Genomic DNA, 14,709 nt, shown 5'->3' on the forward strand with positions numbered 1-14,709 from the left:
AAACACACCTCTAATGCAAAACAGGAAATAGACAGTGACGAGAGAAAAGGTGAGCTGAGTAACTGACACCCCTGACACTCACGCACAGATAAAGAGACATGAGAGAGAAAGGGAGACGGGAGAAAGAGACAGTTTAAAGACGGAGGGAGGAACCACAGGTCTCAGAGCTGACAAGGTTATCTTGCCATGTGTGTGCCAACAGCACTCTCTGAAAAGGGCCCGCTGTGTCTGAATGCCAACACAGCCCGGAGCAGTGAGGATACGCACAGAATAAGATATGCAGTCCAGAGAAATGAGAGGGACACAGACTGAGACAAGATGTCAGGGTCATTTAGACACACAAATATTAATCACAAACAGGGCAGATAATTGAAAACTCCAGACATAAGTTATGACAGTTTTGTTAATGTAGTGTAGCTAAACAAGTGTTGATAAAGGATTCGTCTGTGATGTAAACATCTGATATGCATTTGTCCTTCAACATAAAAATATAATAACTGTCAACAAAATATTTCCTTATATACTCAACTTCCTTCGTAATACAGAGAGAGTTTGTTTCTTGGGCCCATAAACCACCACAACCTCTAGTTTACTCAGACCAGGTTCTCTACCACCACCTGCAGGATTTTCTTTGTTGCTGCAACTCAATATACCAAAGAAAAAAAACTGCAATAAAGCTCTGGATTATTGTTGTTAAGGATTCAGTTATTTCTGGGTTGGCCTGGTTGAGAAAAAATAATGCTGTTGCAGAGCTAGATTTCATTTATGAAAAAAAGGTAAAAGGACAATTTAAGTCTGAATGAAACTAATAGTTGAAATCAGTCGCTGCCTCATCAGTTAGATCTACCCTGTAATCTGTGTTGTGTGATAATCGATGACCATACACCCCTCGATATGAGTTCATAATTTTATTTATAATTTTTAGGCTTACGTAACACAAACCTTCCAATCTTCTGTATGTGCCAAACTAAAGGGCCTCTTTATCAGCAGAGTCAGGAGGTGAGAGGGAGATAACCACCGTGGGTCACGTTAGGTGTACCCTTTACCAGAGGCCTCCTGTAAAAAAAAAAAAAACCCTGCTGTTTGAAAAAAAAGAGAAGACATTTGTTTTGGCATAGAATTAGACAACTTTTTTTTTTGTTCTGTTTTTAACAGATTTTTTTCCCCTATCAAGATCTATTAATATTGTAAGACATAGAAAACAAAGCAACAAAAGGATGTGATAAATTTACACCAAACTCAAAATTATTTTGTATTTTCCTTTTTAATTTAGAAACATCATAAACACAACCAAAGTATAACTAAGCAGAACTTTAACTTGATTCAACAGTAAACTGACCATATCATTATTTATATATATATATACGTGTATATAGTATTCATTCCTTCAGTGGGCTACAAACATTATATTTCTAGATGAGGCATAAAACTGCTATCCTTTTGTTCACAATCACAAGAAGCTAAATATATTGTTTGTACTCCCACATCATAGTACAATAATGTCCTTTAAAATAATAGCTATTCTACATGATGCAGCAGAGTGAGAAGGCTTGGCAAGATTTAAAAGTACAAGTCTCAGTGTCCAAAAATAGTTTTTCTGTCACCTTTTCTCTCCTGTGATGTCATTGCAGCCGCACAAGGTTTACAGACACGCGTTAGCAACAAGAAGGTGCTTCAGATAAGCAAGTCCTCAAGCAAAATACTGCTTAACAGATGGTTTCTTATGTCATTGTTTATGTGAAGTCAGAGGATTGGCCATAGTTTGGTTGTGACAGCAGAGAAACCTTTGGCAGCACAACCAAAAAGGAAACTTCAGGAACTCTAACCATACAAATCTCCAAAAGGAAAATAAGACACTAACTCAAAATCCATAGCCACTTTACATTAATGTCAATCTTGTCTGAGGAGTAATGTTACAAGAAGATAAATGTTCCATTCGTATGTATTTGCCATTATTTAAGTAAATCTTTGATTTGTATACGTTTGACCTGGAAGCCTCTGTAAACTGCAGAGTAAGGATGCCTGCCAATCTCAAGTGGTCAGCAAACCTAATGGACTGGAATGAGGAGGTGGTGTTTGGTTTCAGGAGGTGTTTCAGGCATAGAGAGGCTGGTAGCCACTCCTCCGGCTGCCAGTTTTACAGGTGATCACACAGACGCTCAGCATCCCAAAGAACTGCAACAGGAGAAGTAAAAGGTAATCAGACGTAATCTTTTAAAAAACACATTTCCTGGGGCAGTGTTAGGTTACAAGAACAAATTATTTCTGGAGAGGAACATAAAGGATGACATGTAATTGCTGTATCTGAGTAGGTTAGGCTTAGATGAATGACTGCACTCGACCACTGTGAAAGAGCCAGAATTAGAGCAAGAAGTAGCAGTAGCCTTTGGGACAATAAAGAGACTGTCCCTCTGAGGTATCTTCCTCTGGTCACATCTGAATTCAGCTTTCATAGAAAGATCCCGTTGAGAAGCATAATTGAATTAGTAAAGAATGTAAACACTGAAACGGCACACTGGATGCTACTTGTACCATTTCTGGTTCAAAAAGTAGCCATCCACAGACCTACTGCTGTTCTTTAAGAGGAGTGGATTCAAAGACTGATAGTCCTCACTCCGATTCTCATTAAGCAGTGTCTCAGATTGTTTTGCATCTCTGACATGGTCTAGTACACAACTAATGCTTGCCTAGGAAATTCATGCATTGGAAGGTACAACAGTGCAGTATGGAGATGTATAATGTATAATGTGTAGCTCACATGCACCTGTTCTATGTTCTATCCCCAGTATCAGATCCACAGCTTACCAGCACATATTTGTTAAAATGCTGCATGTGTTTGACAGTGATGCACTTTCACAATTACTGAACTGACTGCACCCGCCCTTACCTTGATGATTGCGAAGCCCAGAATGACCAACATGGCGTAACCCCACACATCCTGCAGGAGGCGTGTCAGCTTAGGCTCACAACCCTAAATACATACAGTACAGTGAGTTAACATGTATTAACCATGTAAACATGTGTCTTTGAATCAATTAAATCTCTCAGTGTCAGATAATTCTGGTCTGTAAGTTGCATATGGAACTAAAATAATTTATGAGGAAATACAAAATAAACAGATTGCAATCCTGAACACAGTAATGACATAATCACATGTGTAATTCTGTGGGATTTACCTCTACGTTAAGCAGGTCTGGTTGATCTAGTCGGCCAGTGCACTGTGAGGTGCTGTTCTTACAGCAGGACAGGGGCACTGTGTTGTTGTGGCTGCTGAACCAGGCTGTGCTGGCCCAGCTGGTGGCATTAGTAACTCCGCAGCACTGCAACTGCAAAGAGAGAATGGAAAGGTTATGACAACCAAGGAAGAATGAAAAAAAGATTTTTTAAAAGACGGAAATGCAGAAGCTGATATGAGAAAGACATATTCATCTACATCAGTCTAAAGAATATGGTAAAGTGGATTATGATACAGCAAGTTATTTAGGGATGGTTGAAGTCTTGTTTATTTTTGGACATGCACATTAACCTGCTCTAAGTTCTACTTCTGTGAACAACTTCTTCCATGTACAACAAATATGTGTGACAGGCCCAGAGGTGTGAATGTGGTCGATCTAGTCGGCCTGTTTGTGAACAGCTTCGTGCTTTTTTCATTTCTCTGTACTACTGAACAATAAACCACGTCACAGTTGACCATATCCATTGACACATATATACAGTACTTTTTACCTTTCTAATAGTGAGTTTTCACATTACATTCATTTATATGATCTTGAATTATTATCATAATAGTATGAGTTATTTTTAAGCTCTAACAATATAGACAGTCTCCAACTGGCTAGTTATCAATGTAAACAGTAAACTGTGTTTTAGCTGTTGTCAGTATAGGATTCTTTGCTTCTCTTTTTTTTAAAGAGACAGAAAATACTTGAAGGGGGTGGAAAGGAAAGAATGAAACAACAAGAGAGGGAACTGAAAGCAAGCAAACAAGTGAGAAAGAAAGCAGGTGAAGCAGAGAAGTGAAAGTTCAAGTGAGAAACCTAAACTAGGCAAACTATTTATGTGCAGCAGAACGCGACACTAACCTGCGTCTGAAGGTAGTCCACACCCTTGGTCTCAGAGCCCTGTCCGTCATATTTCGCAAAGGTTTCGTTCATAGACCGCTCCAGGTCTCCGCTTATCTGAATAGAGACGAGATCAGAAAAAAAACACACAATGTATGCAGTCAGGTGCTTTGCTAATGGGCTCACACAGTATATAAGTGTGCCAAAGCAGATTTACAGTGATGCAGATTAAATATATCCTAATGTATTTTATGGTCTGCTGCATCTGTTACTCACCTTGCCCTGGTAGATGAAGCTAAATACCAAAGCAGCGACTTCAGCTGCAAAGATTGCCATGATGATCAGGAAGAACTGGAGAACAAACGAAAATGAGAAGTTGTTCAGAGATTTGTTGTGAAGTGAACTGAAAAGTGCAACTGAAAATAAACATTTGCACTCAAATGTTCCCTGTTGGAGTCAAATTCAGACTGGGAAAGACAAGTCAAGTAATGACTGAATCATAGCCTACACTTCACCTCCGTCTCTGTCTCTCTCTCTCTCACACACACACACACACACTTACAAAGGTGAGGCCGAATTTGGACTCTCTGATGGTGGAGCAGCATCCCAACAGACCAAAGAGGAACATCACCACGCTGATGCCGATGATGATGGCTGCTGGTACAAGCGTGTACTTGTCCTGAATGAAACTGTCAAAGTTGTCATAGCTCTTGATCACATAGGCTCCAACGTAGGCCAACACAGCTCCTGCAGCCTGCGGGGAGAAGGAAACATCAGCAATTGACTAGTGAGCTACAGTTATATGTTACCATGTTCACGTACAGGCCAGAATCAGTCATTAGTTACATGATGATGACATAATGATGATCACTTGTTTTCTCACTTTTTATTACTTTGCATTATAATTTAATTTTGGGTATCAACACAAAGATAAACATCCCCCTGAGATTAACACAATCGGACAGTGTTAATCACAGTGCTTTTGTCTGCTGACATTGTTTAATTACACAACATTGTACACTAAACAATTTCTACTCCAGTCATTTAGATCTGTGCAATCACAAAGTAATGCATCTTCCGCTTTTGCAAAAAAGCTGGAAATATTTGCATTTAACAAAGCAAAGTGCTGCAGAGGCAAACACATACTGATACAACTTAAGGGATTTGTCACATGATCCTAGTCCCCCCCCACCCTCTCTCTCTTTGTTCCAGTTGAATGCATCTTGTTCATATTCTGTACAATGAATAGGAAAACTGATGGTAAAGAGCAGTTTTTAACCCTAAACTCATAAATACTGAAACATCAGTCAGTTGGTTCTTGTCTTGGTAGTTAAAACATAGCACGTTGAATATCATTCAGAAATATTACATTTCCTTTTCTAAAGGTAGAAAAGATAAGAGCGATAATAACAGCCTCCCTTTTATCATGAATACCAGTGATATAAAGTAAGAGCAACACTTCCAGGCAGAGCACATAGGGATTTGCTCTTATTATTACATTATCTGATATGACCTCATATGATGAACATAGGCTGTCAGGTCACTGGTGGTCTGTCCTAGTGGAATTAGATATGGTTTAAGCATCAAGTCACATTACCATCACGACTTCTGTTGTGATGGAGTCATGCTCCAGTGGTGAGCTGGACAGTCATAAGACACGCTCTAATTCTGTACACAATACAGGCTAAAGTTACCGTGACAATAATTGCACAACAGATAATCACGTTTTTCTAAAATAATGACTTTGTTTATTCTGTTTTGTGCACCTGTTTAACTATGTGGTCTAAAAAACACAACACCCTATGGGGTCCGCACAACAAAGACTTGAAGAACAGAGACAATTGTTGAGAAAACAATGGCTGTTATAGATTTATTTCATTATCAGCCCTCCTGACTTCCTCTTGACACGCACTCATGAGGTGAGACTCATGTTGGCTGAAAAAAAGGGGCCAAAAGTTGAAAACAACTGCTGAGTGATGGATGTTACATGAATGACCCTTCAGATTGTAACCTGCACATAAGACCACACTCAAATATATCCATCTGTAACTCCTGTTGATATACAGTGACAATATGAGAACAAGAAAATATGTGACTAGCTGAATTTTCCATTGCAAAGTTTGAGGAGAAAATAAAAACGCTATTAGTTTAAACAATAATAATAATCAGAAATCCCCCTTCATAGTATGTGTAATTTCCAGTACTATCACTTCCCCTCTGATGGCATGAGTCATACATGGTGTGGAGTTTGTTCATATGTGAGAATGTGTGTTTTGTGCTGCCTAACAATAATTCATCCCTCAGTTCAGCCCCATGACTCACTCCTCATAATCACTCCATAGTCACGGGATCAACTGTGTAGGGAGTAGTGAGTCTACCTCCCCCCACTAGCCCCGTAGCTCACTCCTAATCTTCCCAGAAACTCTGATCTTGTGCCTAAGAAACAGCACAAAGACGCTTACACAACATACGTATAGCGCCCATCCACGATGCCACCTCTGTGGAATGTGAGAAACCACTGGGGCGATGTTTCTTGGTCTGAGGCCATCGTTTATTAAGTGGGTCCCAGCACATTAAATGTTCTGTAATGGCACCGCACCTCAGAGCAGGTTCAAGGGGCAGCCATGAAGTAAATATAGCCGACTGGGAAAGAAAGCAGCAGTGACGTTTCGGCTCATGTGCTTCCACACATTCAGAACATGACGTTTTAAACTTTTGACTTCCTTCATAAATCACCCAAATTGTTTAGAAAAACACTTCCATTACTCAATTAGCCACATAAACTGATTGAATTTTAGACTAGAAAGAAACAATGTTTTATGTGGCACCACTGGATCAATTGTGAGGCCAATCAATAAATTCACAACAAAAGACCTTTTGGAACTGGGATTTTCAAAAGACTTGTTCTGTGTTTAACTGGGTAATATGATTTCCTACAGACAGTCCTGGCAGCAGACCAGGCAGACGCTGATATGCTGCTTGAATTTTTTTGAAGAATAAAAAAAGAAAAATCAAAGTCTCTTCTATGTCATGGTTAAAGTTAATCTTGTTTAAAGTCATCTAAATCACACAGCTGCACAACAAATCAGTGGCAAATGATTACTGTTTTGCTGTGATGGAATTGGTTTGTTCCTGCGCTGGACAAAGTTTGCCCCGAGTTCTATATGAACCATCTGCAGGCGTGACAGACAACACAACTGAAATGCTGCAGTGAGACAGGGTGTGTGAACTTTTGAGTTTTGTGGTTCACAAACAAGAGGTGTCTCTATTGAATTTTTGCTATGCAGTAAACCCTACCAACAGTAGAAATAGTTCAGCACAAACTCACCAAACAAACTCTATAAGCTATAAACGAGAAAATGGCGAGTTTCAAATGTCAAGCGGAACATGAAGAGAAAGAGGAAGATGATGCACCACATTGGAAAGAAGATAGAAAATAAGGAAGTTCCAAAAAGTCCACGTGAATACCTGAATTGAAAAGATAAACTGTGCCTCTGGTTTCCCTTGCAAATAAACACACAGGGCAGTTTTATTCCACAAAAATCTAATTACACACACATCAGCCACAAACAGGCTGGGAGGCTGAGTTGGTCCCCCTTCAATCCCCATTTGCTCTCAGCAAAAAAGGATAACCACCAGAGGCCACATGAGGAGAGACATGTTGAATTGCAAGCCAACAATATACAAATTTTGAGTTTACTTTGACAAGAGGCCAGATACAATGATCTGGTCAGGAGTCACTCATAAGAAGGCCACTAACTTCCTTTCCTCCCTATCATTGTAGATCACAGAGCAGGCAGTAGATACACCACAAGGAGTCAAACAGATACAGTATCTCTTTAGTCAGTCAGTAAATCTCTGCTCCCCTGAACTCCCAGACTTCTGTTTAGCCCTAATAAATACTGTAACTCAGACACTTAAAGGAATAAGTCAGCGTTTAAAAAGAAATTGTACGAATAGGAGCCACACTGAGGAGCAGTTAAAATGAGGAAGTACAGTATGGTGATGAGGCTGCAGGCTATCAGGGTGGTTTATCAACTCTCAACTCTGATTTTGTAAAACGCAGTCCTGAAAACACACCGAGCTCCTAAAGGGCAAGTAACGATCATTTACAGATTAAAAACAAAACAAAACACCAAACACATCGCTGTTCTCCTTGCAGTGGGTTTCGTTACAAAGATGAAACATTCACAGGTAAGGAAATGGGACCACGACTTACCCAAAATACCAAGCTGAGGAAGAGGAGGATGGTCTTGGATGTGAAGATCCCGCAGTCCATGTTGACGTGAGGGAAGGTGATGAGATTGAAGGAGAGAACTGAGGAATCGCTGTGCTGCGGTTTTTATTCTGGTTGAGCCGCCGGGCCTGTCTTTCTCCTTCCGCCGCCGCCGACGCTGCTCGTTCGGGTCACAAGTTCTTTTACTTCGCCTGGCTGCGGTGAATGTGATCACATGGTCACATGCTTTGGGGAGGAGAGTGATGTGACTGAGCAGGTCCAACAGTCCCCTCAGCTGGAGAGCCACAGCACATCACGGTACACTGCGCTCCCACAGAGCAGCAGCGTGGAAACCCCCCCCCACACAGAAACAAAAAGAGTCGAATAAAAGTAAAACTGTTATTCTGACGCGTAATTCTGGATAAACGTGTCCAATACACAACAAAGCGCCCCTCTTGCTCTTATTTATGACTCGATTGTTACCATAGACATACTGTGTAGGTCCACATATTACTGTAATTGAATCAGTTTCTGATGAACAGTGAAGTTGTCATGAATGTGTGGATTCAAAACGTCTCTGAATGATAAATCTTCTGCTCATCAGCAGTCACAAGCAATGACGTGAATTATTCCCACATTGAATTTACAAGACAGGCCTGGGGGGATAAATCCCAGTGTGATTTTAGTGCTGCAAAACAATGGTTTTATTAACACGGCTTCAACATGGGGTTGGTTGGAGATTTTCCATTAGTAGAGGACGCCCGCAGTCTTACATGCTAAATTCTGGTTATTTAATCCTTTGACTCATTTATCTTGATTTATAGGCTAGTTCTATATGTAAGTTTAACAAAATGTAAAAGCTGCTCGTCCCCTTAAACCTTTCAAACAACAACTTGGGAGATACTTGCTTACCATGCATCTTTCTTTTCCACTAAAAGTCCCTGTAGCCAAGTAATCAACAAGAACAGGAAGTGAAAATTTGAGTTATGGTGAAAATATGTTGATCACATTATCAATATAAAATCCAAGATGGGGATGCCACCTTAGGATGCTAAAAGATTTAGACAAACTCTTATTTTTGGCTTTGGTGAGAAACCTCTCACACCTCAATGGTTCAAAGAACATTTTGAGGTTTCTTTCTTATGGAAAGACTCAGGTCTCCAATGACAACATTTTTCTGGACACATGGCGGCCTCTGATGGATTACCTGCCAAAGGATCTAAGTGAAATCATCCAGAGGGCAAAGGGTGCAATTGCATGCTAGACAGTCCCAGACTGAGCTGACCAATGCTAAGTAATTTTATTTAATATGCCAGGACACATATTACTTCATCTGTTGATATGTCATTGCTTTCTATTTTTTCTTTCTGTTTAATTTTTGGTTTTGATTTGTTTTATTATTTTCTTGCCATTTCTCATCAAATTTCTACTTACTTGTCTCAACAGCTCAGACCACTACTTTTTTTTAATGTATGTTTACATGCATGACTATAATTTAAGTTCCGGATATAAAATAAAATCAGATAAAAAAATAAAATCCAAGCTGCACACATGCATAACCTAAAGGCCTGTTTATGTCGGGGAATTTCTCCTACTGGTCCAGCTTCATTTGATGTAAGGTGTTTGCTTCATCCTCTGTTTTCCACTCTACTCCATGTTAAGACTGGGTTTCAAGTTTCTACACTCATCATAAACAGATATTTTGTTCAAGCTACTTTCACTGACAAGCTATCAAAAAAACACAAAAAATACAAAACACTGAATTTTTTTTCAATTCACTTTAACATTGACGTAATACATGTTGTGTGCTTGTGTGCAGGTCCATGTGTGTGTTTGTGTGTAACAGGAGGAGGCGCTATCAGTGCACTACAGAAGGCAGACTACACTTGGCAATCTTTACCCCCAGACACACATTTTATCTGTGTGGTTCCAGCAGTTTATTCAAGTACTTTGGAAACAGTCATATAAACGATACAGTACTGATATTCCTGCCCATGTGCCTTATAATCATCTCCAGGTTAAAACGAACAATATCAAAGTGTAACCCAGATGCTGAACCATGTTTTATGTTCCAGTTCAGCGACGCGTCATCCAAATGCAATTCAAAATCATATAAAAATCTTTGTGGTTTCTACCAATGTTAAAGGAATGTTCTCATCAAATCAAAATGAATATATAATGATATTAACAAGATTCACAAAAAATACAGATTTTTCATCATAGAAACATATGTGAATTTATCTGTAATGTCATCAAAATGACATTTCTTACAACCATTTAAAAGAGCATAAAATGTTTACAAGATGTAATTTGTTTGAAATCTGACTCAACATCATAGTTCTAAGAGTCTTCAATGTTACATTAAACTAGTTAACGGTACATTAAAGCATGATTGTACTGTTCATCAACCCCAAAACAATTGACTGAAGAAAGGCAATCAGAGGAATATTCAGTGTTGTATTATATACCGCTTCACTGATTCTTTAGCACTTACTTTAATTAATCTATTTACAGTATATGCGGAGGACATGACAAGTTAAAAGTGTGGAATGGAATTATTGCATTTTGTTATGGCATCATGTCCTAGATAAAATGATTAAATTGGTTGTTAATCCATGGATTGTTGCTTTAATAAAAAGGGAATATGGTTTTAAATGTACAGATATGCCTAATAATGAGACATTATCTCTCACTAGTGGTTTCACAAAGAGTCTAAAGTTCAAAAAGACCCGGGAAATTAATCTTGAATTCGTTTCTCTTGTCACCCCTCCTCAGGCTGATAACTCTTAGACTGGCTGAGGTCCAGATCCCTCCACAAAGAGACATACAGTAGCCCACATTAATATTTTTACTACGTAAATATGTTGATTACAAACCCTAATTTTGGTCATGTAACATTTTATCCCCTTATGCTTTCATTGAAACTGCCCATGCTTTTACATTTCAGAAAATTTTATGTGTTGAGATCTGTCTATAATGGGACCACAAAGGAACTGTGTTTCTTTGGTCATATTAAGGCTAATTAAACTGGCAAAAACCGCTTAAATAAAACTATCTTTTGCACCCAGCATGTCATACACATTACAATTTAACCATATCCAAGTCTAAAAGTCTGTACTTGATTGTTTTGAGGGTGTAATCCTGTTAAAAAGTCCAAAATACATACCTCAAATTACACTTTACAACAACCAACTTGAAACTGCACAACAAATTGTTGTCAATTCCCCAAATAAAAATAGAGATATAGATAGTTGAGATTGTCCTGGTTCTCATGATGTGCTTTTTATATTCATATTCAACATTTTGCACAGCATTTTTACAAAATAATCTAGCTGGAGAAAACACAAATTTTATCAAGTTTGAGTGACAGAGAAGAGGCGCACTGGTGGCAGGGCTCACTCTACACGGTTCTCATGAAGGCTTTATCAACCCTGACCTCGTTGAGGGGGCAAGCAGAGATATCACTCTGTCCTCGTCTCTCTGAGAACCTTACTCATCTGATCCCAACAGCGGTGCTATCACAATGTCTTCTGCGGCAATTGCTTTGCCCCAGCCGGCTGCGGCCAAATCTCCAAAGAAGAAAGCCAAGAGGAAGACAGGTCCCACGGTGTCTGCCCTGATACTGAAGGCTGTTGCTGCATCCTCAGACCGCGGTGGCATTTCCCTGCCAGCTCTGAAAAAGGCTCTGAAGGCGGGAGGATATGATGTGGTGAAGAACAAAGCCAGGGTCCGCGTTGCCATCAAACGTTTGTTGACCAACAAATCCCTGGTACAGACCAAAGGGTCCTTCAAGGTGAACAAGAAGGCCCCAAAACCCCGAAAGAAGAAGGTGGTGAAGAAGAAGAAGCCTAAGGCCAAAAAGGTCAAGAAGACCAAAGCCAAGAAAGCAGGTGGCACCCCAGCCAAGAAGTCACCTAAGAAGAAGAGGAAGGCAAAGAGTCCTAAGAAAGCCAAGAAGGCCATTGCCAAGAAGCCTGTTGCAGCCAAGAAGACCAAGAAGCCAAAGAGTCCCAAGAAGGCCAAGCGCAGGGTTGCTAAGTCCACCAGGGCCAAGGCTGCCAAGAAGTGAATCTTCTCCTTTTGAACACTAGATGCTTCCCATAAGTGTTTCAAGCAGCATTTAACTCTGTGTGGACTAAACTTCTGCATTCATTCCAAGAACTTGAGTTTGCGTGAGCTATTTAACAGCTTTTCTAAAGTGGAAAATATTGAATCTGCTGTTTTACACACCTTTTCTTGCCACAATCTGCTGTGGCCTGCAATGAGTGAACTGCTATTGATGGAAATATGCTGGAAATAATAACAATAAACTAAATATTTTTTTGAAAATTTGTGTGATGTGTAATTTTATGACTTAAACAGGGTATAGAACAGGTCCTGTGTTCTCTCTTCACCATGATTTAGTTGATTAGATTTACTTTATTTACCTTTTACTGAATATCACTTTATTTGATATCAGTGTCGACGGAAAAAGGTGTTCTGTAGTCTTAAACGGCGTAAGAGTGTTCACTATAAATTAAGGCACCCGCACTGTTTTGCCGCGCGCTCGCTTCAAACAAGATAGATGATAACACGCGGGATGTTTGGAGAGGGCACTTTGACGCACCATTACGCACGCGGACCAGAAGTTCAGCCACTTGGGTGACACCGATTTTATCACTGCTCACAAAAAGTGTTTGTTGTGACATGGCAAACGGGACAATCAGCGATTGTAATCACATATTAGCTGGGGAGAAAAAGAAAAAAAAATATCGGCACGTACCGGTCTCATCTTTGCCTTTTGATTGTCTCCTACTTTTGTCACCAGCAGCAAAAAAAAATAACATGTTGAAAAGTAACTTTGACTACAATATATACACCACTATTTCAAACGTCAGTTTTCTTGTTTTGTTGACGAAATTGAGGACCGGTGTCTGCGGAGCAGTGGGTGGGGCCAAGCAGGTCAGCTGGGGGACAGTATCCAGCTGTTTGCGAAGTGCAGCTGATCACCGAACACAACAGTGAGGTTGAAAGGGCGTGACACGAAGCTGTGTTCGTTGAGACTTCTCTTATCTTCAGCAGGAAGAAACATGACAGAGTTTCAGTCCAGCGGAAGGGATAGTGAAGTCCGCCTGATAAATACACACGGGCAATCATCCTCATCCCAAAATCATGATTGGATTTAGTGGGCAAGATGCAATTACCTCTGTTACTAATATAGATAACAACCTTAACGGACTGTTAAAGAGAAAGAGCAGCGAACGGCGCTGGGATGTCAACTATAGAGTCCAACCAGTGTCAAAATAAATGCATAATACAATCTATGATCGATGTTCATGCACAATGCAGAGCTTTTAGCTGTTTGTGTGGGGCCCTGAACTGGTAAAGTGTGTGTGTGACTCCCACAGCCATAGAGTTCATGACCAGTGTGTTTCCGTGTTGCCATCTAGCGGCCAAACTCGGGAACAGTCAGATGACTGGAGAGGAAGCTATTGGGAAGCTATTTTGCTGGATAGTTTCACCATGGGTCACCTTTCTGGTTTCTGTAAAGTGATGGTCTGCTCCCATTAATAAACTTGACATTTTCAGTGCATAATTAGTTAGAGTGGTGTCCTTTTCTCTGGGGAAGGAGGGCTGTTTCTTAACAAACGTTCCTGGCATCAAAATACTGAGTTAAGTTTATAAACAATAAAGGGTTGGTAGCCAGTGAAATCCTCTCGTCTGGCTGCTGTGCTGCATCCACCTTCTATATTTATCGTTAACAATGCTAAAAAGTTAGACAACTTACAGACAGCTGTCGGTTTTGTCTGTTTGTATCATATTATTTCTTTTCTTTTTATCCACATTTTATTGCAGTTTCATATTTCCCTCAAAAACTATACTTGTAATCTCTCATTTAAAAAAGAAGAAGAAAAAGACTAGTTATTTTTTGTAGTGGAGTGTGGAGTGAGGTGGGGTGGTGCCCTAGTGCCCTCAGCATTCACCTGAATGGAGCTGATACTCTTCAGGTATTCAAGTGCAAACTTGAAGTTAGTGATTTGATATGAACATTGACACTTACTATCAAAGTGAATTTCAAATATTCAGATCAACTATACGCTTCAATCAGTCAATTTATAACTGTAAAAACAGAAAAACAAAAAAAATGTAGTAAATGTAGTAAAAACAAAGTTATTTGGCATTAAAGGAAGCCTCAGTGTAACCCCAGATGTGTTTTCATGTGACATGCACTGTGCAAATACTGCCTTGCCTCCAGTCAGATTATTTTGTTGACATACCTGCCTTTTGTTCCTGAGACAAAGCATCTCTGGGTCTATGTAACATACCTGGCTCATTTAAACTCTGGTTTCAGATTAAATTTAAGGTCTAATTTAATTTTAAAATACCCAAATTCTTCCACTCTCATTTTCTGATGCAAATAAAGTCTAGGAGAGACCTATTGAAGCTTAGAGA

The 14,709-nt window shown here is 39.7% G+C and overlaps 2 protein-coding genes across 2 annotated transcripts; one reads left to right on the forward strand and one right to left on the reverse strand.

Annotated features, from left to right (window-relative positions):
* Positions 1-1,269: 1,269 nt before the first annotated feature.
* On the reverse strand, positions 1,270-8,560 carry tspan36 (tetraspanin 36). Its single transcript, XM_083978504.1, has 7 exons — positions 8,281-8,560; positions 4,624-4,815; positions 4,338-4,412; positions 4,083-4,178; positions 3,177-3,326; positions 2,888-2,971; positions 1,270-2,175 (listed from the first exon to the last, which is right to left on the reverse strand). Exons 1-7 carry the CDS (start codon positions 8,338-8,340, stop codon positions 2,095-2,097), a joined length of 738 nt encoding a protein of 245 aa, XP_083834630.1. The 5' UTR covers positions 8,341-8,560; the 3' UTR covers positions 1,270-2,094.
* A 3,180-nt stretch (positions 8,561-11,740) lies between these two features.
* Positions 11,741-12,600, forward strand: LOC310990957 (protamine-like protein). The gene has a single exon (XM_083978525.1). The coding sequence runs from the start codon at positions 11,801-11,803 to the stop codon at positions 12,344-12,346; it is 546 nt and encodes a 181-aa protein (XP_083834651.1). The 5' UTR covers positions 11,741-11,800; the 3' UTR covers positions 12,347-12,600.
* The last annotated feature ends 2,109 nt before the right edge of the window (positions 12,601-14,709 follow it).

This window comes from Trachurus trachurus, assembly GCF_905171665.1.
Source record: "Trachurus trachurus genome assembly, chromosome: 9".
Classification (NCBI taxonomy): domain Eukaryota; kingdom Metazoa; phylum Chordata; class Actinopteri; order Carangiformes; family Carangidae; genus Trachurus; species Trachurus trachurus.

Bases quoted from the DNA above. Each gene is read 5' to 3' on its own strand.
- LOC310990957 (XM_083978525.1), top strand. From the start codon at position 11,801: ATGTCTTCTGCGGCAATTGCTTTGCCCCAGCCGGCTGCGGCCAAATCT.
- tspan36 (XM_083978504.1), bottom strand. From the start codon at position 8,340: ATGGACTGCGGGATCTTCACATCCAAGACCATCCTCCTCTTCCTCAGC. The intron at 4,179-4,337 runs GTGAGTAACAGA...GTCTCTATTCAG, and splicing joins GCTTCATCTACCAGGGCAAG to ATAAGCGGAGACCTGGAGCG. The intron at 3,327-4,082 runs GTTAGTGTCGCG...CTCTCTTTGCAG, and splicing joins TGGACTACCTTCAGACGCAG to TTGCAGTGCTGCGGAGTTAC.